At 33.1% G+C, this 26,626-nt stretch overlaps 1 protein-coding gene across 1 annotated transcript in view; it reads right to left on the bottom strand.

Moving 5' to 3' along the window:
* LOC115886331 (alpha-tocopherol transfer protein-like) overlaps window positions 1-26,127 on the bottom strand; it is a 39,343-nt gene extending 13,216 nt beyond the window's left edge. The window contains exons 1-4 of the mRNA XM_030905425.1: window positions 25,929-26,127; window positions 12,192-12,413; window positions 7,310-7,503; window positions 2,509-2,725 (exon numbers count right to left, since the gene is read on the bottom strand). Coding sequence (XP_030761285.1) covers window positions 2,509-2,725; window positions 7,310-7,503; window positions 12,192-12,413; window positions 25,929-26,103 — 808 coding nt within the window. The 5' untranslated portion in view covers window positions 26,104-26,127. The remainder of the gene's footprint in view (window positions 1-2,508; window positions 2,726-7,309; window positions 7,504-12,191; window positions 12,414-25,928) is intronic.
* Between the last annotated feature and the right edge of the window lie 499 nt (window positions 26,128-26,626).

Raw genomic sequence — 26,626 nt, 5'->3', positions numbered from 1 at the left:
CAATGGTAATTTGTTCAGCTTTCAAGTGTAAAAGGCGCAATGATAAGAAAGATCCAGGAGTTACGTTTCATAGGGAAATAAACAGTACACTACACCTTTTTAACTTTTTTTTATTGAATTCGATAATTATTTTTCTGATATTATATGTACTTGATTTGTGCTATACGTCGATATTAGATTTGTACCTTTTGTTAACGTTTTAATACGTTTTTTTCGTAATTAATTAGTATGATACCACAGGACACACCAGAGACGTAGTGAAAACATTTACCAAAAATATAAATATCGCTTCAAGCGGCTATGTTAAGAAAAATATGTGCCACGGTTGCTATTTGTCCTTGTATTCTTTAGTCATTGCTATAAACAGAAACTACAACCACAGATTATTATCATTGTCACGATATATACACATAATGCAGCCATCCATACATACACATCGAATTGTTTGGTTATCTATCCACTTCTTCTTCTTAAAGTGCCTTCTCCATTCAGTGAAGATCGGCAACAACCATAGCAAATTACTCTCTATTTTTCGCTCTTCTCAGCAAAGTATGTGAGTCCAGGCCTGTCCAATCTCTAATGTTCTTCAGCCAGGAGCATTGCCGTCGTCCGAGTCCGCGCTTTCCCTCGATGATGAGCTGAAGGAATTCATACTTGCTATGTCTCATGATATGGCCCAAATAGGCTGCTTTCCTCTTTTTTATTATGTCGAGGAGTTCTCGGTCCTTGTTCATTTGGTTTAGAACTCGTTCATTCGAGACACGGTCAGTCCATGGTATTCTCAGCATTCTGCGATATTTCCAACTTATTCATTGCGCTTACTTTGAGTGTCCACGACTCAACCCCGTAGAGAAGTGTGGAAAGTACGTAGCACTTGACGAAGTTATCTTTTATATGGATGTTGAGACGTTTATCGCACAATAGGTTCCGCAATTTTAGGAAGTTTGATCTAGCCATCTCAATTCGAGCTCTGATCTCAATGTCTGGGTTTAGGTCTTCACTAATCCAACTGCCCAAATATCTAAACTTTGAGACTCTTGCTATTTGTGTCCAACCTACGACTACCTCCGTTGCCTGTCTTGCATCTCTATTTATCACCATGACTTTTGTTTTGCTTGTATTTATCCTGAGACCCGAGGACAGTCTATCAAGAAGTCTTTGCAGGCCCTCAGTGGTGTCTGCAATAACGACGGTATCATCAGAATATCTCATGTTGTTAATCAGCCTGCCATTCACTTTTATGCCGTCTTCTGTGCATTTTGAATACAATAAGAAGAATACTTTCAAGCGCATTTCGAAATATTAGTTCGGAGTACATATTGAGGAGCATAGGGCTCAATACGCATCCTTGCCTAACTCCACGCTTGATAGGTATTGCTGTTGTTTCAGTGTCCTGTAGTTTTACTGTCGCTACTTGTTGCTCGTATAGCTTTTGGATAATTTTCAGGTCTTGGGTATCCAGGCCTTTTCTTTCAAGGATGCTCAGCAATTCCCCGTGGTTGACGCAGTCGAATGCCTTTGTGTAGTCTATGAAGCACAGGTGTACCTCCTTTCGTTGATCTCTGCACTTCTGCAAAAGCACCGATAGCGCAAACAGGGCTTCTCTCGTCTCCAGTCCCTCGCGAAATCCCATTTGCTGTTCACTTATGTCTAGCTCACATTTTCTTCGGATTCGATTATGCAGAACCTTTAAAAACAGCTGTAGGACTTGACTCATCAGTCTTATTAAACGAAAGAATCTACTCACGGATCCATAAAATTTTAACGAAAGAGTTAAAAAGAGTCGTGAGAATTGAATCGGATCACAATGCTATCGTTCGTTTCTACGGATCGTTCGTTCAAAGAGTCGTGGGAATTGATTCATTGCTTACAATACGATTCGTTCAATTGAATCGTGGCCAGCACGGATTCCTAAAATTTGAACGATAAGCCGGAAAAAAGATTCGTAAGAATTGAATCGGATCACTCGGATTGATAACTTAATATTATTGTTAAATAATCACTCCAATTACGCCAGTGCCATAAAGTGTTGAAAACAAAAGAAGGAACTGTATATTTCTTTTTCTGGTCCCTTAAATAATTGTCCGATCAAATTATCGCCGATAGTGCCAGTTACGATTTTTAATTTTATGAAACGTAAATTTTATATGTGGTTTGTTCAAATGAAAGAATCGTAAGAGTCGATTCAATATGAGAAATTGAATCAAAGGATTCGATTCACTAAAAAGAATGGTAATGATCATCACTAACACATATTAGACCTCACACAGTGTCAGCAAAAATGTATTTTGGATATAAAACTGTAGAATTATATCACTCCTCCCGAAACGGCTCGACAGATTTTCATCAAATTCTTAATTTGTTTTATAAATATGCTCGGTTAGTTCTGTCTCTGTTGATTATATTCTGCGTTCATTAACATTACCAATCAAGTGCAAGGAAACTTTCAAAAAATTTACCAATATTTTAACTAACGGATATTAAAACATAAAATAAAATATTTCTTACGTATCATTTCAGACATGGGCATTGTACCGCCATATTCTTTAGGCAAAATATCCTTTTCAACGTATCCAGCTTCCAGAGCTTCTTCTACGTTGTTGTACAGTCTTACTCTTGTTTTGATTTTCTCAGAAATCAAAGTCATACCCCAGTCTAGGACAAACTTCATGGAGGGATGCACGTTGAAGCCATGAATTTCCTTGTGTCTCATGGGAAGGGTTTTCTTAAAACAGAAAATACAAAGCACCAAAATTAGTTTAATAGAATTTAATCATTATGATAAATGAAGCTGCAATATCCAGCAGTTTCAACTTGAAAATGCAATTTTAACAGGCAAGTGCGTCTTTAATTTTAACTTTTTTTAATATAACTCAAATGCAGCACACCAACTTACAGATGACTTTAAAGATATAGAGGGTGTTTCAAAAAAAATGGGCCATCTCTCGTGGGAAAATGCCTCACTTAAAATTAAAAGTTATTTTGTATATCATTATATCAACATATGTTTTTTTAGAAATATATTTCAGTTATAACCCAGATGCTCGTCTCTTTTTTAGCATTAAAATATGTCGCACTTATAGTATATTATAATATTTTTGAAGTAGTTGAAGCCTGGCGCATACGCCACGACATCAGGAAAAAAATACTTTTTTTTAATTAAATGAAAAACAAAAAATCCGGCGACGACAGTTTTTAGAAGAGCCAATTAGCTATCTTTTAGTAAAAAAAGCAACTTTCTAGAACAAGTCGTTACTTCAGTAGAGACGACACAGATAAATATTAGCATTTTATATACAGGGGCCCATCGAAAACGTTCCGCAAGGCATAACAGCCAAAGTTTTTTTTTTCGAAAAATCCAAAAACACGTCAATTTTGTTTGTAAGGTGGACAACTTTCGCCCCAAAAATGATTGCAAAATCTTCAACCTTCTAAGCGGGGGTGTCATCCCCCAACTTTTTTCAAATGGGAAGGGGGGTCAAGTGGCGTCGCAATGAAAAGGGCTTTCTATTCTCTATATTTCTCCGCTTCGTTTTTAAAAATCGGTCGAGTCATTTTGAAAATATGAAAGATCGCATCTTATTAATGAAGAAAATGCTGAAAATGTTGCCCGTCAACCTCCATAGAGTAATACAAATTATTTTCAACCCGTTCTAGAACATTCTGAAGAACTTGCGGAGTCACTTCGCAACAAACATCAATAATTCGTCTTCGCAGGTCTTCTAATGAGGCGGGTGGAGTGCTATACACTTTACTTTTTATGTGTCCCCATAGAAAAAAGTTTAAAGGAGTCAAGTCGGGTGACCGGGGAGGCCACTCAATTGCACCCGTTCGTCCTATCCACCGAACGGGAAAGTTATTGTTTAAATAATTACGCACATTTTGAGAGTAATGTGGACGTGCACCGTCTTGTTAAAATATTAGTTCCGCTTTAACGTATCCAGGATTGTTCTCTATGATGTCAGTTAGGGCTGGGTCGATGGTATTTTCAGTAAATCCAAGTACATATCACCTGTTAGATTTCCAGGAAGAAAAAAAGGACTCACAATAGAATTTCTAAAAATACCAGCCCACACGTTCAATTTCTTAGGGTTTTGTTTGTGCACCTCGTGAAAAACCCTGGGGTTGTCCTCAGCCCAGTACCGACAGTTGTACCGATTAACTACACCTTTCAAAAAGACAGTACACTCTACCTAACCCGATCGTTCATCCTTGTGGCAATTGAAAAATTGCGTAAACATCTAGAAATAATAAGAAAAAACAGCAAATTGGTCGAAGGAACTTATCCTTATTATTTAATCTCATAAATGTTTAAATAAACTTTTCAAATTTCAATCCTTCATATTTTCTCAACGACTCGACCGATCTTCAAAAACGAAGCAGGAAAGTATAGAGAATAGAAAACCCTTTTCACTGCGGTACCACTTGACCCCCCTTCCCATTTGAAAAAATCGGGGGATGACACCCCTGCTTAGAGGGTTGAAGATTTTGCAATAATTTTTGGGGCAAAAGTTGTCCCCCTCACAAACAAAATTGACGTGTTTTTGAATTTTCTGAAAAAAAAAATTACCCTGGCCGTTATGCCTTGCGGAACGTTTTCGATGGGCCACCCTGTATCATTATATCAACATATGTTTTTTTAGAAATATATTTCAGTTATAACCCAGATGCTCGTCTCTGGAGAATATGTCGACTCTTTTTGAGCATTAAAATATGTCGCACTTATAGTATATTATAATATTTTTAAACTAGTTGAAGTCTGGCGCATACGCCACGACATCAGGAAAAAAAAATACTTTTTTTTAATTAAATGAAAAACAAAAAATCCGGCGACGACAGTTTTTAGAAGAGCCAATTAGCTATCTTTTAGTAAAAAAAGCAACTTTGTAGAGCAAGTCGTTACTTCAGTAGAGACGACACAGATAAACATTAGCATTTTATATACAGACCGGACCACCGTAGTAGTAACATAGGCAGAACCGGACGAATTAACCTATACCCGTCCGCCGGATAAAAAGCAGGCGAAAAAATGCGATATAATAAAAATAGGTAGATATGTTTCAGAATTTGTATTTATTCGTGTTTTAACGTGGAAACGAATACATAGATTCTCGCGACAGTTCTCCGGTAATTTAATTTATACCTCTGCAGCTGGATGTTTACTTAAAGTTGGTGAGAAAATTGTACGTCAAATGGTCATTTACGAAATAATTACGTATCGTGACAAACAATTTTTGTGTATTTATTAAACGAGGCCAATTCCAATTTTACCTACTATATCAAGAGTTATTAATAATTTTGAAACACATGGGTGCGTGTCCCCACAAAAACACAAAAAGCCTGATGTGTTGATTAATGTACACGTTTTCAAGTAATCAAATTGCTGAGGTGGTTGCAATGCCCGTATTGTTCAAGAATATTTGAACAATTTTTTGTCAAGAACTTTGTTAATTATTGGAAATGGAACTATTTTTGGTAGACAGAATGTGAAAATCTTTTCAATAAAATGATTTCACGATTGCTGAAAATATGTAAAATCTAAAGTGTATGGTCATGGATAGGGTTAATAATCTGGATGAGCTTCAAGGAAAAATACGAGAGGCTTTCCAAACTGATTAGCTCTAATGTGTTAGCCAATGTCAAATATCCGATCTTGAAAATAAAAAAAAGTTTCAGCATCAAGAAGATGGTTCTTGAGTTATGAACTGTTATGTGTTATAAGTTAAGTTTTTAAATTAGAGTAATATTTTAGTTTTTTTGGGGTTAAAAGAATTTATTTATTTTAGTTTTGGCTTGCTCAGAAACATTACACTCAAATCATAAATATCTATGTATATTTATTCTAAATATTATCTTTTAAAAAATAAGCGGTTTGCGATCGTGATTTTACTTTCGGTCACATTTCACTAAAATGAAAATAGTAAATACTCGGCACTCCTCGCGTCGTATTTCTAGTCTGTCACGACTGACCCGTCCAAGCACAACTGCAACTGCGGTATATGTACCGTTGTAGCCAAATATAGGCAGTGAATCTTGGTACAAACGCAAATAGGTAAACGTATATTCGTCCGGCAACTTGCTATGTTACTAGTAGCCTCTAGCTATACTTGTTAAGTTGTAGATAATTTTATTCGCGTTGGATTAAATCAACTGTAAACAAGACAATGTTTATTCTAGAAGCAAAAACAATAATAAATGAAAATAAACTTATCTAGCTTAATTTAATAATATTGTTTTTATACGAAAATATTTTTTTAAGTACTAATATATTTTTAGTAATTATTTAAAAATAAAACATCTTCTGGTGATTTAATGTCAGGTTTGTCACCAGTGCAAAGGGGTTGTAGGTCTTGATATTCTCGTAATATTATAGGTTTTGGCCCTGAGTTTAGTTTAGAATGTGATGTTGAAAAAATTAGTTATCGTTTTAGGGTTACTGTTCTATAGTTTTCATGAATTACCGGTCACAACTAATTGAACACAAATAATTCGCCTGTTTTTTTATTGCATGAGCAGTACAACGGATATAGTAAAATTGCCCGAAAACAATTGATCGAAAAGAAAATTAACCAAAAAGATAGTTGCCCGAAAAGAAAAATCATGGAATTTCAATTGACAGAAATAAGCATTTCCCAAGATGTCAATTTTTGGTAAAAGATTGCTCTAATTCAGGATATTTAAACACCATTCCATTTTAATTCCATTTAATAAAAACCAAAAAACTAAACGAAAACAAGACATATTTCTTCACCCATGCCTTTTTGATACAAATAGCTGTGGAGTAACAGTTTCTGTTTCCCTGTTCACTGGTTACAAATTCGACTTCCATTGTACATGTTTATGCCGGATGATGACAGGCACAATAAATATAATTTTCCAGAAATTGGCAGGAATGACAATGACAATGGCCTGACAATGATAATGAGCTGACAATGATTGTATTTTTCGGAAAACTTTCTGGTTCGCTAAAATGTTCTTAGAGAAACTATGATTTCGGGCAATTTTCCTTCTTCCATGTGTTCTCGAACAATTTTCTGTAAAAGCACACTGTAAAAGAGAGCTACCATGATAGAATTTTTATTTTGTCCCAAGCAACCATCAGCAAACGCCTTTTCGTCATAAAGCCGACGTGAAATATTTTTACGTGAGGAATCTCTTCACGAGAGATGACATTTGTTTTTTGAAACACCCTGTATTTTGATTATGTAATTTGAACCTTCTGACACTTCTCAAAACGGTAGCACTAACATCATAACATTCCTCCACCGATCAACTTACAACCATTATCATAATAAATTTATTGCAATACCTCGCCATTTTTAACTATACGAACAGCTTCTCTGATAGTAAACAACGTCAAATAAGCAAATCCTACTCCACTTCCATCTGCAAAATGGACAAAGCCTCGTACTTGGTTCTCCTCGTCTTCCATTAGAGTTTCATACACTATTCCATGGATGCGGCACATGTCGGCATTTGTAAATTTCTCCAAATCAAAAACGCCTAGAACATATATTCTTGATTATCTTAGTAATAAGCTCATTGAAACATATTGTATACGAAGAGGAAATAAAATTGACATATGACGTTTTGACAAGCAATTGGTATTGATTTAAATAAGATGTTTGTATCTATCGAGTTAGTCTACAGGGTGTCCCAGGCTGAGCGCGCATTAGAAGTTTCTAGATAACTACAATATCTAGATAGGAGATTTTTAGCACATCATTATTTCACAACGAGACCTATCGATTAAAATTATTTTCAATATGGCGGCACTTCTGGAAATACCTGAAGTTGACAGCAACTTTCTTATTCTAAATGGGTGCCCTTATTTTTTATTACATAACTAAATTCTCTGTAAAATTTTATGAATTTTGATATTAAACCCTCTAAACCTAACATTAACCGTTTTTGAGAAAAAAATATTTAAAATTTTTGAACAAAAAAAAACTGCCCGTCAAAAAAAAATATGTATAGCCTAAACGTCAAATTTAGTGATTGCAAAAGCCACTGTGACAACAGGGCGGGGCGACCCGGGGCGCCCTGTGCTAGGGGCGCCGCGACAGCAACTAAAACATTTGAAAACAGTAATCTAAACAAATAGTAACGAATAACCAGATCAATAATTAATCGATACTATCAATTTTCACATTAAAATATCAGCAGTTACTACACAACATAGGGAAAATATCTGACTAAACATTATAAACACTACTATATCCTAGACCTATCTAAGTTTACTGAATACCTATTATAGTTTACTGAAACTATGCTCAAAAACTCTTTAGCACGAAAGTTTTGGGAGAGTTTTGATTTCTTCAATTTTAGATGTTTTTTGGGTGCTCTATTTGAAATTGGGATTTGCGAATTCTTAAACAAAATAAAATTAAAAAATATAAATCAAAATGACTTCTTCGTGGTATTTTACTTATAACTCACAAGCTATCAACTTTTTGTAAATAACCCTTCTTTCTATAATTCTTGTTATAGATTTTTTTTCTATACAAATTGGATTGGGTCAAGCCAGCAAAACTGACAGTATTAGACTATGACTGCTCAAAATCGCACTTTTTCTACTACCCACGCCCTTTATTTGTTATTAATGGCTGATATGCGTTAAAATTATATGAGGCTAAAATTTATTCGCAAGAAGCTGAAGGGGATCCTGATATCCTTATTATAAAAAAAGCTTATAAGTTTGCCTCATTAATTAAATTAATTTATTAACAGTAGTGGGAAAAGATATCAATCTTTTGGTGGTTTTTATTGTTCCGGATTGAATATGTAGTAATACACGGAAAATGGTAATAGAATCGTAGAATTTTCTCATTTCAGCAAGATAAAGGACCAGTGTGGCTGAACCTCATTTTGAAGCCGAAAAACTGTATCAGATCATATACCTACTATTGATAGTAGTACCTACTAGTGATTCTGCACGAAATAATTGTGAAATGAAAAGTTTCTTAAATTCTTATAGAGAAATAAAGCAACTGCTTGCAACTAAATAGTAATGGTTTCAAAGATTACTTATACCAGAACGAGACTGCCGAAGTTGGAATTCTATTTCTTATAACTCGATATACCGGGTGCTTCTCAAAAGTTGGTCACCCCTATAACTTGTTTATTTTTTGAAATAAATAAACGAGATTTGGTATGTTACTATACGATATAAATTAGGATTAATTGACGTATTCTATTGTTTTTGGTCACAGTGTTTCACCGGAAATTACTACAACTTTTTATTTTTAAATGGCACCCCCGGTATATTTCTACTTTATAACATATGTCAATTTTTACATTTTCGCATCTAGTTTATTTGAAATTGTAACATGCGGTTCATATTTGACTCGAAATACCAAGTGTGTGGTACCAAATTATTCGTAAAATTGTGATATATTCTTTTTCCAATTATGCTAATGAGCCTCCACCCTTGTTCCATTTGAAAAAATTGAGATATGGTTAAAAATACGATTAGGACATCTTTTAACCGGCCAGGACAAGACACGAAAAACATTAGACGATCAAATTTATTTTTCCAAGACTTTTTAACAGAGTCATGGTACTCCTGATTGGAATTTAAACTATAATATATATTTTTTTAAGCAAAAATGTCAAAAGTCCTAATTTATATCATATACTAACATACCAAATCTCGGATTTTTTATCTAAAAAAATGAAAAAGTAATAGGGGTAAGTCACTTTCGAGGCGCTCTCGGTATAGAAAAAAACGACAACTGCAGACTAAAATTAAACGAAGAGAAGAATTTTGAAGTATCTTTAAGTAAAAATTTATTGTTAAAGTAGCATAAATATGCTTAGTTGTAGTTAAAGTATAGTACTGAAAGAAACTATAATAAATATGGGTGGGGGCGCCAGATAGGGTACTCGCCCGGTCTCAACATTTTCCTTCCGCCGGCCCTGTGTGACACAAAGAGAAGACAAGTGGCTATCTATTTTATAAATTAAATTTTTCGAATGTCATATAATAATGGCCTCAGTTGTCATGGAATTGAGCGATAAAGAAATTGTTACAAATATTTTTTTTTCAAATGAAAACCCACTTTTTTATTTCGCTAGTGAAAAGGTTTTTCAATTCATTACTTTTTGATTATACATGTTTCTATATCCAAAATAAATAGTAAGTTATTTAAGATTTAGTTTTAAAGCGTACATTTTTCTTGATTTTAACCAGTATGACTTTAAACATCAAGTGATGTAAAACAATAGATCTGGTCATGTCATATTGTGACACTTTGTTCAGAAAGCAGTATGTCATCGATCATCTTTCCAAGCCAACTTTCCACCGTTTTTGTCGATCATACGGTATATTATTAACACAACTATTAGATTTCACCAAAGAGCGAAAATAGAAGATATATTTTTATAAATGGCAGTATTTATATTATAGAAAATTCAAATAATTAGTTTTCTGACAGATAGAAATAAATTGTCTGATTGTTTGACACTTAATGTCAAAGGAAGCTAGATATAATCAATAAAAATATACGTTTTAAAACTAAATCTTAAATAACTTAAAAACGATTTATTTTAGGTATAGGAACATGTATAGTCAAAGAGTAACGAATTAAAAACATCTTCACTAGTGAAATAAAAAAAGGGGGGTTCCATTTGAAAAAAACTTTGAATAAGAAGACTAAGGAAGGAGCATATCAAAAATCTTAGGTACACCGCGATGGGCCTCAAATATGGCCGACTTAAATTCCGGTTTATCAGTGTCGTTCTAATTTTATTTAAAAAATGTAAAACTATGATGTAGGGTAGACGTGGGGTAGACTCAATAATTTGTTGTTTTATTTTACGTTGTGAATAAATGTTGGTAGTTTTAAAATTGTTATAAAAAATATATAATTCTAATAAAAATAGATAAGTTATAATAAGTATTTATTAACACAAACATCCGATACGCTACTGAAGCAGGTAAGTCAAATTAACGTATCTAAATTCTATGACATCTAATCTTTGACAAGTAATAAATAAAAGCTAAAATGCAAGAAAAAATATATAATTAGTTAATTTAAGTGAATTTCATAAATGAACGGTAACTACACGTATGTATATTATATAGTCACTTACTAGCGAAAAGTTGTTCCATTTTTTCACCCGATTTTTGCCGAGATCTACCGCACGCTACACAACCAACTATTTTGGAGTCTTTTTCGATAAATCGCGGTAGTGTCACTGTTAATTTAAGTTCTGCCACAATTTCCATCTAGGTTTACTACCTTTAAACAACTATCAGTAGTAGAATAAATAATAAATAACATAAAATAAGCTCCATAAAGACTGACAAATCCACAAAATTTCAAATCAAATTCAAATGTGTCAAATGAATCGTCAAACAGAACTGTCAGGATCCCCACTCTAGAGAGCTTTTATGGTGCCTTTTCCGCCCACCATGCATGAATACATGAATAGCATTATGCTCCTTCCTTAGTCTTATTATTCAAAGGAAAAAAATGATTTATGACGGCTACCGCCATTATTAAACTATAACATTCAAACAATTGAATTTTTGAAATAGATAGTCACATGTCTTCTCTTTCTGTCACAGTGGCTGTGGTAATCACTAAATTTGACTTTTAGGCTATACAATTTTTTTTGACAGACAATTTTTTTCGTCCAAAAATTTTAAATATTTCTTTTCTCAAAAAGGTTAATGTTAGATATATAGAGTGTTTAATATCAAAATTCATAAAATTTTACAGAGAGAATTTAATTATGTAATAAAAAACGGTGGCACTCATTTAAAATAAGAAAGCTGTTGTCAACTGATAAAAAACAGATAGATCACGTTGTAAAACAATGAAGTGCAAAAAATCTTTGATCTAGATATTGTAGTTCTCTAGAAACTTCTAATGCACGCTCAGCCTAAGACACCCTGTATAACCTAGCCAATAAATACTCTAACCATAAGATATTATAGGTACACACAAAATAGAAATCGCCAAAAAATATAGATTTAACACAAAAATTACTAAGATCACACAAAAATACTGATCGCATATTAGCACTTAACTTTATAATCTTCTTCAAGATCAGTACAGATACGGCACTAATAGTAGATGTTTTATTATGACTATAATAGAAATTTCCAAACATTTACATAACCCCACGGTATCTAATCCAATTAAATAATTAAATTAAAACTAATAATGGCTACTTATTCTTACCAGGGCGGGTTACAATTACCCTACGTCCTTGGCTGTCCCTTTTAGGACAGGCGAACATATAACCCAAATCGGTGAGGTCTTGCATCATCGGAATAGTCATGTCCAGGCAATTGAAGGCAACACCAAAAGTTTGCCGGAGCAAGACGTATCTTTCCAGTGCTTCTTGGGCTTGCACAACGCTGAATTTCTTGAATCTCAAGAAGCGCAATAGAAAACGAGAATCTAAAATTGAATTAAAATAGAATTCCTCAAAACTTGTTTACTTTGAAAAAATTTACGTTCACGAACACAATGTAATATTTAAGTGTCCATTATTTGACAGGAAAGTAAGTATTTGCTTAAAAATAAAAATAATCCCCAACATATGAAAATTCAGTACTATAAATAATTAAAAAAATATTCACATACGTAGGTTGATAAAATATCTCTTTAGAAAGCTGGATATTTTTAATAGCTTTAAAAATACCCAGCTTTTTTTCAAAAAAATTGCGGTTAATTAGGGAATATTTTCAAAGAAGCCAAAAATTGGAAAACGTACTTTTTATGAAAACACATATTTATATTTTTTATGAAGCAAAACAAGTGAACAAATCAAAGCATTTTTACTTTTAGAAACATATACAAGGAAGACAACCATTTTCACATGGCTAGTAAATCTCTATAAAAGAAACATATTTTCTCTTTACTGTTTTTTAAATAATATACATAACTGCAGGAAAAAGAAATGAGTGTTAGATACAAGTATGGCGGCGGTCTGTTTAACATAAAAAGACTCACAAGGGCAAAAATACGTATAAAATTCATCAGAGAACTTCAGTACTAGGGTATCAAGTCCCGGGGCTTGGTCCCGGGACGGTCCCGGGACTTAACATAAAAAAAGTGGTCCCGGAACTCAATGATGGTCCCGGGACCTCAACTTGGTCCCGAAACCGCTAAACTATTATACCTTGCAGTTGTTGAAGTAATGTATTGTAAAAGAAACCATCAGAAAATCATTGAAGACCTGTCAAGTGATGATAATTATAGCGACGACGACGATGAAACTGTGGATGAAGAGATCATTTACGACCTAACTGACAGCTACAACATAAACGAATTAGTCAACAAAGTCCGAAAAATCGTAAAGTTATTTCGACGCTCTCCATTGAAAAACACTGTTTTAGAAAAATACGTGCACGGAAAATACAACCGAGAATTAAATCTTATTTTAGATTGTAAACCCCGTTGGAATAGCCTTGATGGAATGCTAGAATGGTTTATTCTTCTAAAAGATTGCATACAAAAGGCCATGATTGATCTCTCCATATCAGTAAATCTCAGTGACTACGATTTTGAAATTCTGGACGGAATTGTTAAGTGCCTAGAACCTATAAGGCTAGCTGTGACACACTATGTAAGTATGAAGCAAATCTCTACACTGCTGATGCCAGCTTTAAGTTTATATTCTAAGAACTTCCAAAAATCAATGCGCCTTTAAGCCAAAACTTACAGGAAGCATTGAAGCAACAAATAAACGAGCGAAGAACCCTTGCCTCCAATGTGCTTAGTTATCTCTGTAATCCACACTAAAATATATAGAAAGTTTAAGCAATCCTTTACATTTTAATTAGTCTAAGCCAGATACCAAAGAAATCTTAAAGTTCATTGACAAACTGGTGCAAAGATTATCACAATCCAAAGTGCAAGAGCAAGAAGCTGTTTCAGATGAAGACGAAATTTCGCTGACCGAGATAAGAAACAGAAATAGTAACAGGTTGAGAAAGTTCCATTGGCAAAAAGGTTTAGACGGATTTATTGAAAGTGCAATATCTGCTACTGCCTCAACAAGTACAAGAGCAAGCATACAAACGTCATTAGCTGCAAAGCCAGATCGATTATCAAAAGTTATAAAACGAGAGTCTTTTTTGAGGATGGCGGTTGTCGAGGACAATATTTGCAGCTATGTTACGAGCATTTACTGACCGTTCCACCACCAGCGTCCAATCGGAGAGAGCTTTTTTATTTGCCGGTGGATTTTGTAGTAACTTTCGTTCAAGATTAGATGATAAATCCTTAAATGCCCTCGTGGCACTTAGTCTTACTTTGAACAAAAGTGATGTTTCTCGTTATATACTTATATTTTTTTAGTTCATATAGTTTTTATAGTTTTATATTTGCCATGTTCGCATGAGTTCATGTCAATTTGTTTCTGTTTTTAACATTGAAAATGTTTCTGTTATCCTATATAAGGGAGCCCAAATCGAATTAAAATGCTACATTTGCCACACCATGACGACATATATACAAGGGTATAGGAAATCTCGGCGCAGCGGCGGCAGTCGGCCAGCGCGCGCAAAAACCATTACATCGCTAATTGTTTATTGATATATCTTTATTAGTTTAAAAGCAAAAAATATGGGGTTTGCTTTGATACCTTGTCAAGACATGAGCGAAACTTTTAAATTGTTTCTTTTTTTCATTTAGGCCTTCGTTTTTCGTTAAATGAAAGTTATATTAAAAAAAAATCTCTATTTTTAAACCAAATTTTCGCATGATTGAAATGATTATTCATGTTTAAAGTTTTTTTTTGGTCATAAGCGCTAATGGAAATGTTTTTTTGTAAATAATTATAAAAAATTACTCCCTACGAAGACTTTATTCTGTACTGGATCAAAAAATAAGTATTTGTTTTCTCTATACGGTGGTATTAATATATCGATTTTTGATGATAGTGCCTTTTTACCCTGTTTAATTTTGTACTACTTTCGGAATAAGGGTCCCCATATCATGTACTGTGATGTACTGTACTTCCATCCCTGAAAAATTCAGCTTGTGACACCGAAGTGAGAGGTAACGTCAAAATAAGCTTTAATCTACCTACATCATCATAGGTAGGTGTAGGTACTCTAGGTAAATTCTACCTAGACAGTAGCTGAACTAGCTGACAGTAGTAATTAATTTGTTATCCGATAAGTAGTTGTCATTATATAAGTTTAATCGTCTTATACCTCCTATAACGGTAGGTTTTGGATTTTTCCTGATTGGTTTGTTAAACAAAAATATACTGGGCATATAAATGTCTGTTACAGGTTAATTCGTTAAAGAAATATGTTACACACATATTATTTTAATAATAATAGTATAATAGTAATGGCTATATTATGTTATAACACATTATTGAATTAACAATTGAAAACAGTATTGAATGTACTTATTTTAACCAATGCATTGTTTTGTTTTTTTAATCTCACAAATAAGAAATATTTTATAGTTTTTATTATAAAAAACAGTGATTATACAATTTATTTACACCCCTTACACTGTTTTCTGTAAGGGGTGTAACCAGGAGTATATTTCGTAACCTTTTACGATATAAGAGGGCACAAAGTGTTTTATTACTTAATGCTTAAAATTTAATAATATATTTGTACATAAAATAAAATAGACTAGAAAGTCAATTAATTAATATTGACGTAATTACTAAATAAGTACAAGATTTTTTTTCTAATTATTTTAGTGTATTTTTAGTCACCGAATTATAAAGGAGAGATATCCAACCATTGCATTATTTTACTCACAAATAAATGTTTTATGGTTTTTATTATAAAACAACGATTAATTTATTATACACCCCTTAACCCAAACACTCCAAGGAGGATATTTCGTGACCCCGTATTTAAAGTGGACAAGGTTTATTAGTCAATGTTTTAATTACCCAGCGTCTTTAATAAAAATCTAATGTAATTTTTCATAGAAATGATCTGACATGAAAAGCAAATTTTATCAAAAAACTTTTTGATTATCTACAAGGAGTAAACCGCTGACAAATGTCTGTATACTAATGCCAAAGTAATGCCAAAAATACAAATTAAATACCAAATTTCTCATATAATGCCCCACTAATGCCAAGCTGATTCCAATATAATACCACTAATACCACGAATAATATGTAACACATTTGTTTCACGAATTAACCTGTAACAATACTGGTAGGTACGTGCACAGATTTTTTCCTAGGTAACTTAAAAGTCGTTAAAAAGTCTAATTATATTTAAAGAAGATATAATTCCAACAAATTACATTATAAGGCCAATAATGCACAAGTAATACCATTAAAATTTTAGCGTTTTTAACTTGTGTAACATATTTCTTTAACGAATTAACCTGTAACAATAGTGGTAGGTACGCGCACAGATTTTTTCGCTAGGTAACTTATTAAGTCGTTAAACAGGCCTATAAAAGCTATAACAACATAGGTAACTAATATTTATAATTTAATTCGAGTTTTAATCTCAAATAATAAATGTTTTTACTGGTGTATTTCTGAAGTGTTCATTATTAAAAGTAGATATTCTTCAAGTTATGCGAAGTAATAAGTAATGTTTCCGGTGAGACCGCGTATATGTCACCGGATTCTGGTTAGTATAAAGACTTTTTCTATAGAAAGAGTTTTTTCTATATTTTCCTTTCAAAATAAGACTAATTTCTTCTTATTCTTTTAAATATTACAGTGTTTCTTTTTCCTAAAATGTTATACTTAATTTTCGCTTAAAATTAAAAAATCACAAATGGAGGAAAATATACGTTATTGAATAAAGTTTATACAAATCACTTTACCATAACAAAAAAGTAAAAACATGTCATGGCGGAAGATATTCAGGTGGCATTTCACACATTTATCTATTAAAATCGAGATTAAAATAATAAACTTGCGTAACATGTTATACACGAGATAGAAAGTTTCAGAATCGATTAATACGCAATACGCTACGCAGTCAACTTATTCCTATGCGCGGATGAGCGTCTTCAAGACTCTTCCTTCGGCCAGGGTCACGACGCCGCCGAAGAGGAATCGGCCTACGTTTGGCTAAACAGGCTGGACACGGTGGAGTACGATATTGGCGAGTCTGAATATTTATAAAAATTTGCAAAGTAAAATATGTTGGAAAAATAATTAGTCCATACATATATAAAAGCTCAAAGGGTTTTTTTGTTGCATCCATCCCGCCGAAAGCGCTTTACCAATCTTGATGATTCTTTTTTTAAATGAAAGGTATATATGTGTAGATTTGTTATGAAGTATTTTTATAGTGCTTAATGGCTATTTCTTTGTGTAAAACGACTAAATACTAAAACATACCTGAAAACACCTACACACAATACCTCCAGAAATAAATTAGTTGTCATTGTCAGTGGTGTGTCAGTTAGATTATATATTACGTTTTTAGATATTTTAGAGTGAGTTGATGCCGCCAGCTTTAGATACATAAATATTAGCACAAAGGTTCGTTTAAACGACATTAGTGAATTAGCTACACAAAGCGATTTTAGGAAATTCATCCTCTTAGAGAGTAAAATTATCTCGGAACAGTTTGTTGTATGAAAATTCCTTACTATTTCGTCTAGAAGAATGAAATCCTACAAAAAGAATTAGAAGAAATTTTTAAATTCATCAACCAAGTGGGTAAAGTTAGTAAAAATTTATATAAAACTTGGTGACCTCTGGATTATACACATAAAAATGGGCACAAAGGTAAAGCGAATTTATGAAATTTATACCCTTAGGGAGTAGAATAGGGAATGAAAGTTTGCTGTACGAAAATGCAATATTATAACATTATAAACCAGACAGTATAAAATTTTATACAAACATGTCATGGCGGAAGATATTCAGGTGGCATTTCATACATTTATCTATTAAAAATCGAGATTAAAAATAATAAACTTTGCGTAACATGTTATACACGAGATAGAAAATTTCAGAATCGATTAATACGCAATACGCTACGCAGTCAACTTATTCCTATGCGCGGATGAGCGTCTTCAAGACTCTTCCTTCGGCCAGGGTCACGACGCCGTCGAAGAGGAATCGGCCTACGTTTGGCTAAACAGGCTGGACACGGAGTACGATATTGGCGAGTCTGACTATTTATAAAAATTTGCAAAGTAAAATATGTTGGAAAAATAATTAATCCATACATATATAAAAGCTCAAAGGGTTTTTTTGTTGCATCCATCCCGCCGAAACCGCTTTACCAATCTTGATGATTCTTTTTTTAAATGAAAGGTATATATGTGTAGATTTGTTATGAAGTATTTTTATAGTGCTTAATGGCTATTTCTTTGTGTAAAACGACTAAATACTAAAACATACCTGAAAAACACCTACACACAATACCTCCAGAAATAAATTATTTGTCATTGTCAGTGGTGTGTCAGTTAGATAGATATTTTAGAGTGAGTTCATGCCGCCAGCTTTACATACATAAATATTAGCACAAAGGTTCGTTTAAACGACATTAGTGAATTAGCTACACAAAGCGATTTTAGGAAATTCATCCTCTTAGAGAGTAAAATTATCTCGGAACAGTTTGTTGTATGAAAATTCCTTACTATTTGGTCTAGAAGAATGAAATCCTACAAAAAGAATTAGAAGAAATTTTTGAAATTCATCAACCAAATGGGTAAAGTTAGTAAAAATTTATATAAAACTTGGTGACCTCTGGATTATACACATAAAAATTGGCACAAAGATAAAGCAAATTTATGAAATGTATACACTTAGGGAGTAGAATAGGGAATGAAAGTTTGCTGTACGAAAATGCAATACTATAACATTATAAACCAGACAGTATAAAATTATATACAAGGGTTTATTTAGTGACATCATAACGAAATATATCTTCCTCAATTATCCTTCAAAGAATAAAAAATAACCTATAAAGAGAGTATTAGTGCTCTTAATAAATAAAAAAAGATGAAAAATAAAAAAACATCTATGCTCACTAGCTCTCTATAAAGAAGTAGAAAATCATTTAAATCAATGCATGAACGATTCGAGGTGTAACGCGAACGTAGAACGTAGTCGCGGGAAAAAGCTAGTAATTTATTAAATTATTTTATGTAACTGATTAATTTTCATTGAAAAGGAATTTTTGTAATTCGCCACTATATTAGTTAAAAACTAAGAAACTCATCAATTTTAAGTTTTGCGATTTTGACTTATACTTTTTACAAAATCTGAACACATTTTATAAGAAAAAAAGCTTTTGATAATATTTGTGTAGATTGACTACAAGTTGTATAACATAAATTTCTCTACCTAGTGGTCTGCAGCATCGCCTTGTGGTGCAAACGTGGGCCTGTTAATCTGTGACGTGACGCACAACAGCCAAGAAAAACAGAAGCGTGGCTAAGAATTTAGTAATTTAAAAAAAATGTCTTTTAGATACAGTAGTAGGTGTTAAAAAGTTTTGTGTTTAAATGGGGTTTGCCTTTAACAGTTAAAAAATTATATCGTAAAATGTAACTTTCCGTAAGAATTCTATATCTGTCATCGATCATGATCTGTCATCATGTTAATCTGATGTTTTGTATGTTATTTTGTTTTTTCGAGGTTTTTTTGCTTGCTTGTTTTACGGATAGGTGCGATCGCATAATTATTATTGATAATGTTTTATTTAATGTTAACATTACTACTTTTTCAGTGAATCTTTAAATCTGTTGTTTTTTGTTAAGTTCGTTATTTAAACATATGTATGTAATACACTCATATTAACACTAATCATATTTTTACGTTTTTATTCATCATTTTCAATGCCCCCCCGGTTGCATCTTTGTAAAGGACTGTGAATTTTTTTGTTTTGATTTTTGTTGGTTAACCATTTAGCAATATAAATAAACCTGAGTTCTCAGTTAAATTAATTTAATTTCTTATATTTTCTCAAGACAGATCTAATCGATATTAGATAAGTATACTGTGTATTTTAGTTTCGGGACCAGTTTCGGGACTCCCGGGACTTGTCCCGGGACCCGATATTCATGTCCCGAAGTCACGTTTGGTTTGGTTTGGTTAGGTCACCTCATTTCATTGGCTGCTTGCAAATTTGTCGAAGTTTTATTGATGGGACGCGTCGTCTAATTTTTTACGAGAAACATCGAGAGAATATCGTTTCCCCCCTAACGAATGCCCCGTAGCTACAGAACGGATAGACGTACTGAACTAATAAGTATGGTAAAAACGATACTATTACTAGCCTATTTGTATACAAAAAGAAAACGATTTAAATTTTCATAAAAAAGTATACCATTAATTAATTTTAAGCAAAGCGCTACTTTGGCAACATATTTTGATAGCCACAGCCTTGAAGGGGCAACATTCAACAGTACACCACCCACAGCTCAAGGTATCGTGTGTACCTTTGGGGACGGTTGCGTTTTTTTTTTTAAATGGATGATGAGACAATGTTAGCAGCGGCATATTTATATGTGACTTTGGCGGCGAAACAAAAGCGGCGACAAAAAAAAACAAGAGTGTGGGTCAGGGAATGGATAAGAAAGCGCAAACAGTTGGGTGCATTCAATAATTTACTTACTGAATTACATGCTCAAGACGAGTGGAACTTTAATTTTTTTTTAATTTTTGAACGTTGTTTCGAATATTGTACACGCAACGTGTGAATTTTCTTTTTTATGTCTTCATCGGGCATATGTAATTCAGAAGAAATTTCCGAAATAGCGGCTCGTCTTTTCGTTTGGTTGTGATAGAATAGACTTTTTTTTACATTCCATAAACACTCCCTTGCTTCTACCGCTTCTATTAAACATTTTTCTTGTTCTCTGTTCCAAATGGCTTGTTTTGACTTCGACGACATCGCAATTTGCATATAAATCCAGGCGTTAAGTGAAAAAAAGTGTATACATTTCGGGCATACCAACAGAATACTGCACAGATGTCCGCAGTAAAAGTTTCAACTGATTAGTAATCTTTTGCTGCACTTGCAACCTTCCTCAACAACTGTTCACACACGCCTATTTCTTAAACAGCGCACAACAAAAAAGTAGCTTACGCAACCAAGCTGCGATCGCAACGTTCCAGGTTGCCTAGGTATTTACACTTGCACCAGATCAAGTTGCGCAGTTTTTTAATGTGCTGCGCGACAAAAGTAGCTATGTCTGATATTACCTTAAGATGGGCTGGTCACGTATGCAGGATGCAAGAAAACCGCCTACCGAAATCCCTTCTTTACGGTGGGCTTGTAGACGGTAAGAGGAAACCAGGTGAACAACTCAAAAAATACAAGGATATTTTCCATGAAAACTTAAAGGAGATAAGCATGCAGAATCAGTGGAAAGCAGCGCACAATAGAACACAATGGAGAAGAATTGTAAACTTAGTTAACAACGACAACCAAAAAGTAAAGAGGCAACAGAGTAATGAGATTTTTGAATGTCCGGAGTGCGGAAGGAGAGATAACATCATGTATCGGGCTTTTCAGTCACAGAAAAGCTCATGAAAGAAAACGCCTTGCGTAACCATCTTCTGATGCGTATCAAATACTCGTCAGCAAGTAGTGGCAGTAAGTAAGTAACGGTATAAAAAGTTTAGCATAAATGCTCTGAATATTTTCTCTAGTATTCAGAGCAGGCCTCGTTTATGGATCGCGGTGTACCTAAAGGGCGATATTATATTATTTCCGAAATCCATTCGTCGGTATAATTAGTGGGATTCGTCTGCAATGGCAAACAGTAGAACGGGAAATATACGTTCCGGACGCTAATTATCAATTAGAATTAACAATTCGGGCATTTACATCGAGGCAATCCTGTAATCCCAAAAGCTCGTCTTTGTCGGGGGATTTGTAACACTACGTAAAACAGCTTTACGAAGTGCAGAGTTGTGTCGTCCGTTTGACGGTTTCAAACGAACTGTCGCGCGGTATCAGCTTTCTCCAGTTCCGTTTTTTATTCCAATTAAAATCCGCTGGAATTATCAGTATTTCCTTCCAAAAAATGGGCTTCGAATGTGAATAAATGTGTGGAATACATGTGCATATAAAATGGCAGATAGTCTGCAGTAGTCTTTTTGTTCAAGAGTTTTGTGAGGTACTGTGCAAAGTCCAAATAGATCCTGAAATGTTACTAGAACATTTTTGTATCAATCAATTCAACTTTAGTTTTTGTTTGAATAGTTACTATTAGAAGCAATTTAGTTACTGTTAGAAGCTATAGAGATGGATTTTTGGAGGAGATGGAGCTGGCAAATCAAGATTCGAACCAATAACTAATGAACGCATAAGAGAGATTATGGAAGTTCAACATACAATAGTGGAAGAGATAGAGAACAACTTACATGGTACGAGCATATCCAAAGAATAAGAGAAATATGAATCCCAAAGTAAATTATAAACTAGAAACCTGCAGGAAGAAGAAAGGCGGGTAGACCTAGAAGAAGTTGGCAGGAAGTGACTGAAAATTTTATGGAAGAAAGAGCTCGGTGCATGGAGAGAGACAGCGGCATGGAGAGATGGCAAGGGAAAATGTAGACGTTTTGAACCAATTAATATACAGGGTGGTCCGAACTGTATTCCAGAAACTTCGGCAGCATATTCTGCAGATAAAAATAAGTAAAAAATTTGTATAAATGTATGTTCAAAAATGCTTACTGCTGGAGATACAGGGTGTAGAAATTTCGTTTTTATTTCGATTTTTTCCAAATAGTTTCTGAAGTAACGTCAATATTTGGATGAAAATTGGTGTAAAAAATGTATCTTGGTAAAAATCGCTACTAGCAACCGTCTCAAGATATTTAGAATGGAAATAGTCAATACATGTCGTTATTGAGAAAAAATTACCAATGTTGAGTAGATAGTTATTTGAGTGAAATGATAAATTTGCGAACTTTTTATTTTTTTAAATTGATCATAAATTTTTCTTCGGAAGAATGATGATAAAACAGTTTCTGTTGAACTTTTGACACAAAAACATTTAAAATTTAAAATTTCAGTTTACTAACTATTTAGTCAACATGTTTATTTTATGTCAATGATGACAGGTATTGATAATTTTGATTCCAAATATCTCGAGAGTTATGACTCCACAAGTAGGAGTCTATATTGACATCAAGATAGAATTTCTCATGTCAAAAAACTCCCAGACACCAATTTTCCATATATCCCGTTTCCATGTCTCCATATACTTCCCGTTACAATTGGAAAAAATAAATTGAATTGAGACATTTGGAAAAAATCGAAATAAATATGAAGCACACCCTGTATCTCCGAAACTAAGCATTTTAGGACATACATCTATACGAACTTTTTTTAATTATTTTTATTTGCAGATTATGCTGCCGAAGTTTCCGGAATACAGTTCGGATCACCCTGTATATTGAATAGTTACAGGTTCAGCACTCATTTAAACCAGGATATTAAGTACATAGAATTGACAAGTTATCAATTGTCGATTTTCTGGGTATTATACAGGTCAAGTCTTGAATAAGTGCAAATATTTTCAGGGCTGGTAGATCTCGATAAAAAACCATATTTTCTCTTTACCGTTTTTAAAATAACTCCAAAATAACTGAGTTATCTACTTTAAAAATTTCCAAAAAAAATATTTTTTGCTTAAATTTTGAGAACCACTGCAGCTTTTCGGGTTTTTCTGTCTTGTAAATTTAATCTACTACCTATCTATGTTATCATATTATCAAGAAATTATATAAAAAAAACAAAACTAAAAAAAATCCAAAAGGTTTTTCAAAAAATACCAAATTTTCAAAAAAAATTTCGCGAAAAAATTCACAATCGTGTTTCTGGGGTCAAATATACCTACTACCGCTAAGAATAATTGCACTTATTTAAGACTCGCTCGACAAAAAATCGATATTGTTATTTTTGACTTATTACATATTTTTTACTTAAAATTTATAAAAAGCCGTCAATATTCCAATTTCACGAGCATTTTCATTCTCTTTAAGTATTAAGTATTATGTACTTAAGAAAATTCGAAAATTTAAAAACCGTTTTTTATTTTTTCATCGCCTGTATATGACTTTATGACACACTTTGTATACCAAAAATAAAACTTTTGATTAGAGCCGTCTGAAATAAAAAATCTTAATAATTCTAGTTATCGTTATCGAAATATTTTCAAAGAAGTTCAATTTTGACCACAAAATGTTTTTGAAATCCTGCTTTTTTAACACTTTTTTTCAATTTTTTCTAACTACTTCCATTGACTGAAACTAATTATGTATGGTTGGATAGAGGGTGGATGGCGATCTTCCAGGGCGGTTTTTTATTTCTTATTTATATATAGATTATTTACGAAATCGAACCAAAGTCAATTTCAAAGAAATTTTGCAAAATCTGAAGAAATAAAATCTCTCCAAAATAATAAACAGTGAAATGATTATTTACCCTCTATAGATAGAACCCCTACCTATGGTCCTATATAAACTGTATTACTAAAATAAATAGTTTTGAAATATGAAGTTTTCAAATCAATATTTGAAATTTTCAATTGTCGCTTTACTTAATATACTCCCTTGATATTTTTTTTTATTTTTCATCTCTTTTTTTGATTTATTAAGAGCACTAATACTCTATTTATAGTTATTTTTTATTCCTTGAAGGATAATTGAAGAAGAAATATTTCATTTATATTATTGATGTGTCACTAAATAAACCCTTGTATAACATTTTATACTGCTAGATATTATAGTAATGCATTTTCGTACAGCAAACTTTCATTCCCTATTCTACTCCCTAAGATTATAAATTTCATAAAATCGCTTTATCCAAATAATTAACTCATGTCTTTTAAACGATCCTTTGTACCAATTTTTATGTGTATAATCCAGAGGTCACCAAGTTTTATATAAATTTTTACTAACTTTACCCATTTAGTTGATGAATTTCAAAAATCTCTTCTAATTCTTTTTGTATAGGATTTCATTCTTCTAGACCACATAGTAAGGAATTTTCATACAACAAATTGTTCCGACATAATTTTACACTCTAAGAGGATGAATTTCCTAAAATCGCTTTGTGTAGCTAATTCACTAATGTCGTTTAAACGAACCGTTGTTCTAATATTTATGTATCTAAAGCTGGCTGAATCCCTAAAATATCTAAAAACTTATTATATAATCTAACTGACAAACCACTGACAATGAAAAATAATTTATTTCTGGAGGTATTGTGTGTAGGTGTTTTTCAGGTATGTTTTAATATTTAGTCGATTTACACAAAGAAATAGCCATTCAACAATTTAAAAATACTTCATAACAAATCTAGACCTTTCATTTAAAAAAAAACGCATTTCGCTAGCTACTGTAATTTTGGAGTTACGATTTTTTTAAATTTTTAACCCCCTCCCATACCCCCTTACCAACCCCCCACCCCCACCAAAAACTAATGGCCAGATTTTCGGGTGCCACAGTATTTTTGTGCCAAATTTGGTTAAAATCGGTTCAGCGGTTTTTGAGTTATCGTGTTACAGACGGCAGACAGACAGACAGACAGACAGACAGACACCACGAAAATATTTTGTATTTAGGTCATTTATGACCCAAATAACTCATTTTGAGTGAAATTAAGAAAACTTTTTTTTGCCGATCCTAATAGCCTACCATACCTATTGGTATGGTCGGCTAAAAAGCAAAACAGCTAAAGAAAGCAGCAAAACAATTCACAGGAATAAACACTCACCAGAAAGGAATTATTAGAGTGGTGGTAGAATCTGATGCAGTAAAGATAGAATGACAACATCGCATAGTACTTCAAATAAAAATAGTGCACTATATACAGAATTTTATGCTGAATGAATCCAATTATGTACAGTAAAATGTAGGATACAATTTAAAAAACGTAAAACTTTATCATAACTTTTGTATGACACCCTTTAAACAAAATAAAGCATATTATGAACTGAATTAGCAGGTTATATAAACTAAAAGAATTATGTGTTAATTACCCATTCTGCAATTTTTAATCTTTGGGTTTTGTTTAATCCATTCCCGCATTGATTCCAAAGCGGAAGCCCTGGAGTTTTCTTCTTCCCTCAGCTCCTCCCTGGCGATTTCCTGAGTTTCCTTTGACAGTGGACATACGTAGACATCAGGTTCGGTTACCCACTTTCTGTCAGACATTTTGTGTTATTTTTTCCTACAAACAAAAGTAAAATTGTGTAATTGTGACACTTTAGAAAAAATAGGAAACAATGTACCGGGTGTTTTCCAAATGTGGCTCACTCCTTTAACTCTTCAATTTTTTCATATTAAAAACGAGATTTGGTATGTTATAGTATACCTATGACATAAATCAGGATTGATTGATGTAATCAACTAGTTTTGATCACTGCCTGTTTCACCGGAAATGAAAACTTTTGATTTTTAAATGGTACTCTATATTTTTTTACTTTATTTGATAGAAAATAACATTCTGAATAGAATGCCATATAACATGGCAACTTTTGACATTTCCGCTTAAAAAATGGTATTTTCAATTTCAACCTAGAGTGCTACGGCTGTGTTAAACAACTAATTTTTAATCAAGAAGCCTCGGAAATGTACATTTGATAGTCTACCGGGTGTTGCATCGTCGGACGGGACATAGGAAATCCCATGTAAATTTTAATGGGGTCAATTATTGGCTTCCCTAATTATTTTAGAG

The sequence above is a fragment of the Sitophilus oryzae genome, unplaced genomic scaffold (assembly GCF_002938485.1).
Source record: "Sitophilus oryzae breed Bouriz unplaced genomic scaffold, Soryzae_2.0 scaffold_483_pilon_pilon, whole genome shotgun sequence".
In the NCBI taxonomy this organism is placed as follows: Eukaryota; Metazoa; Arthropoda; class Insecta; order Coleoptera; family Curculionidae; genus Sitophilus; species Sitophilus oryzae.
The sequence above is the reverse complement of the archived record's forward strand: the minus strand, read 5'-3'. Positions and strand labels throughout refer to the sequence as shown.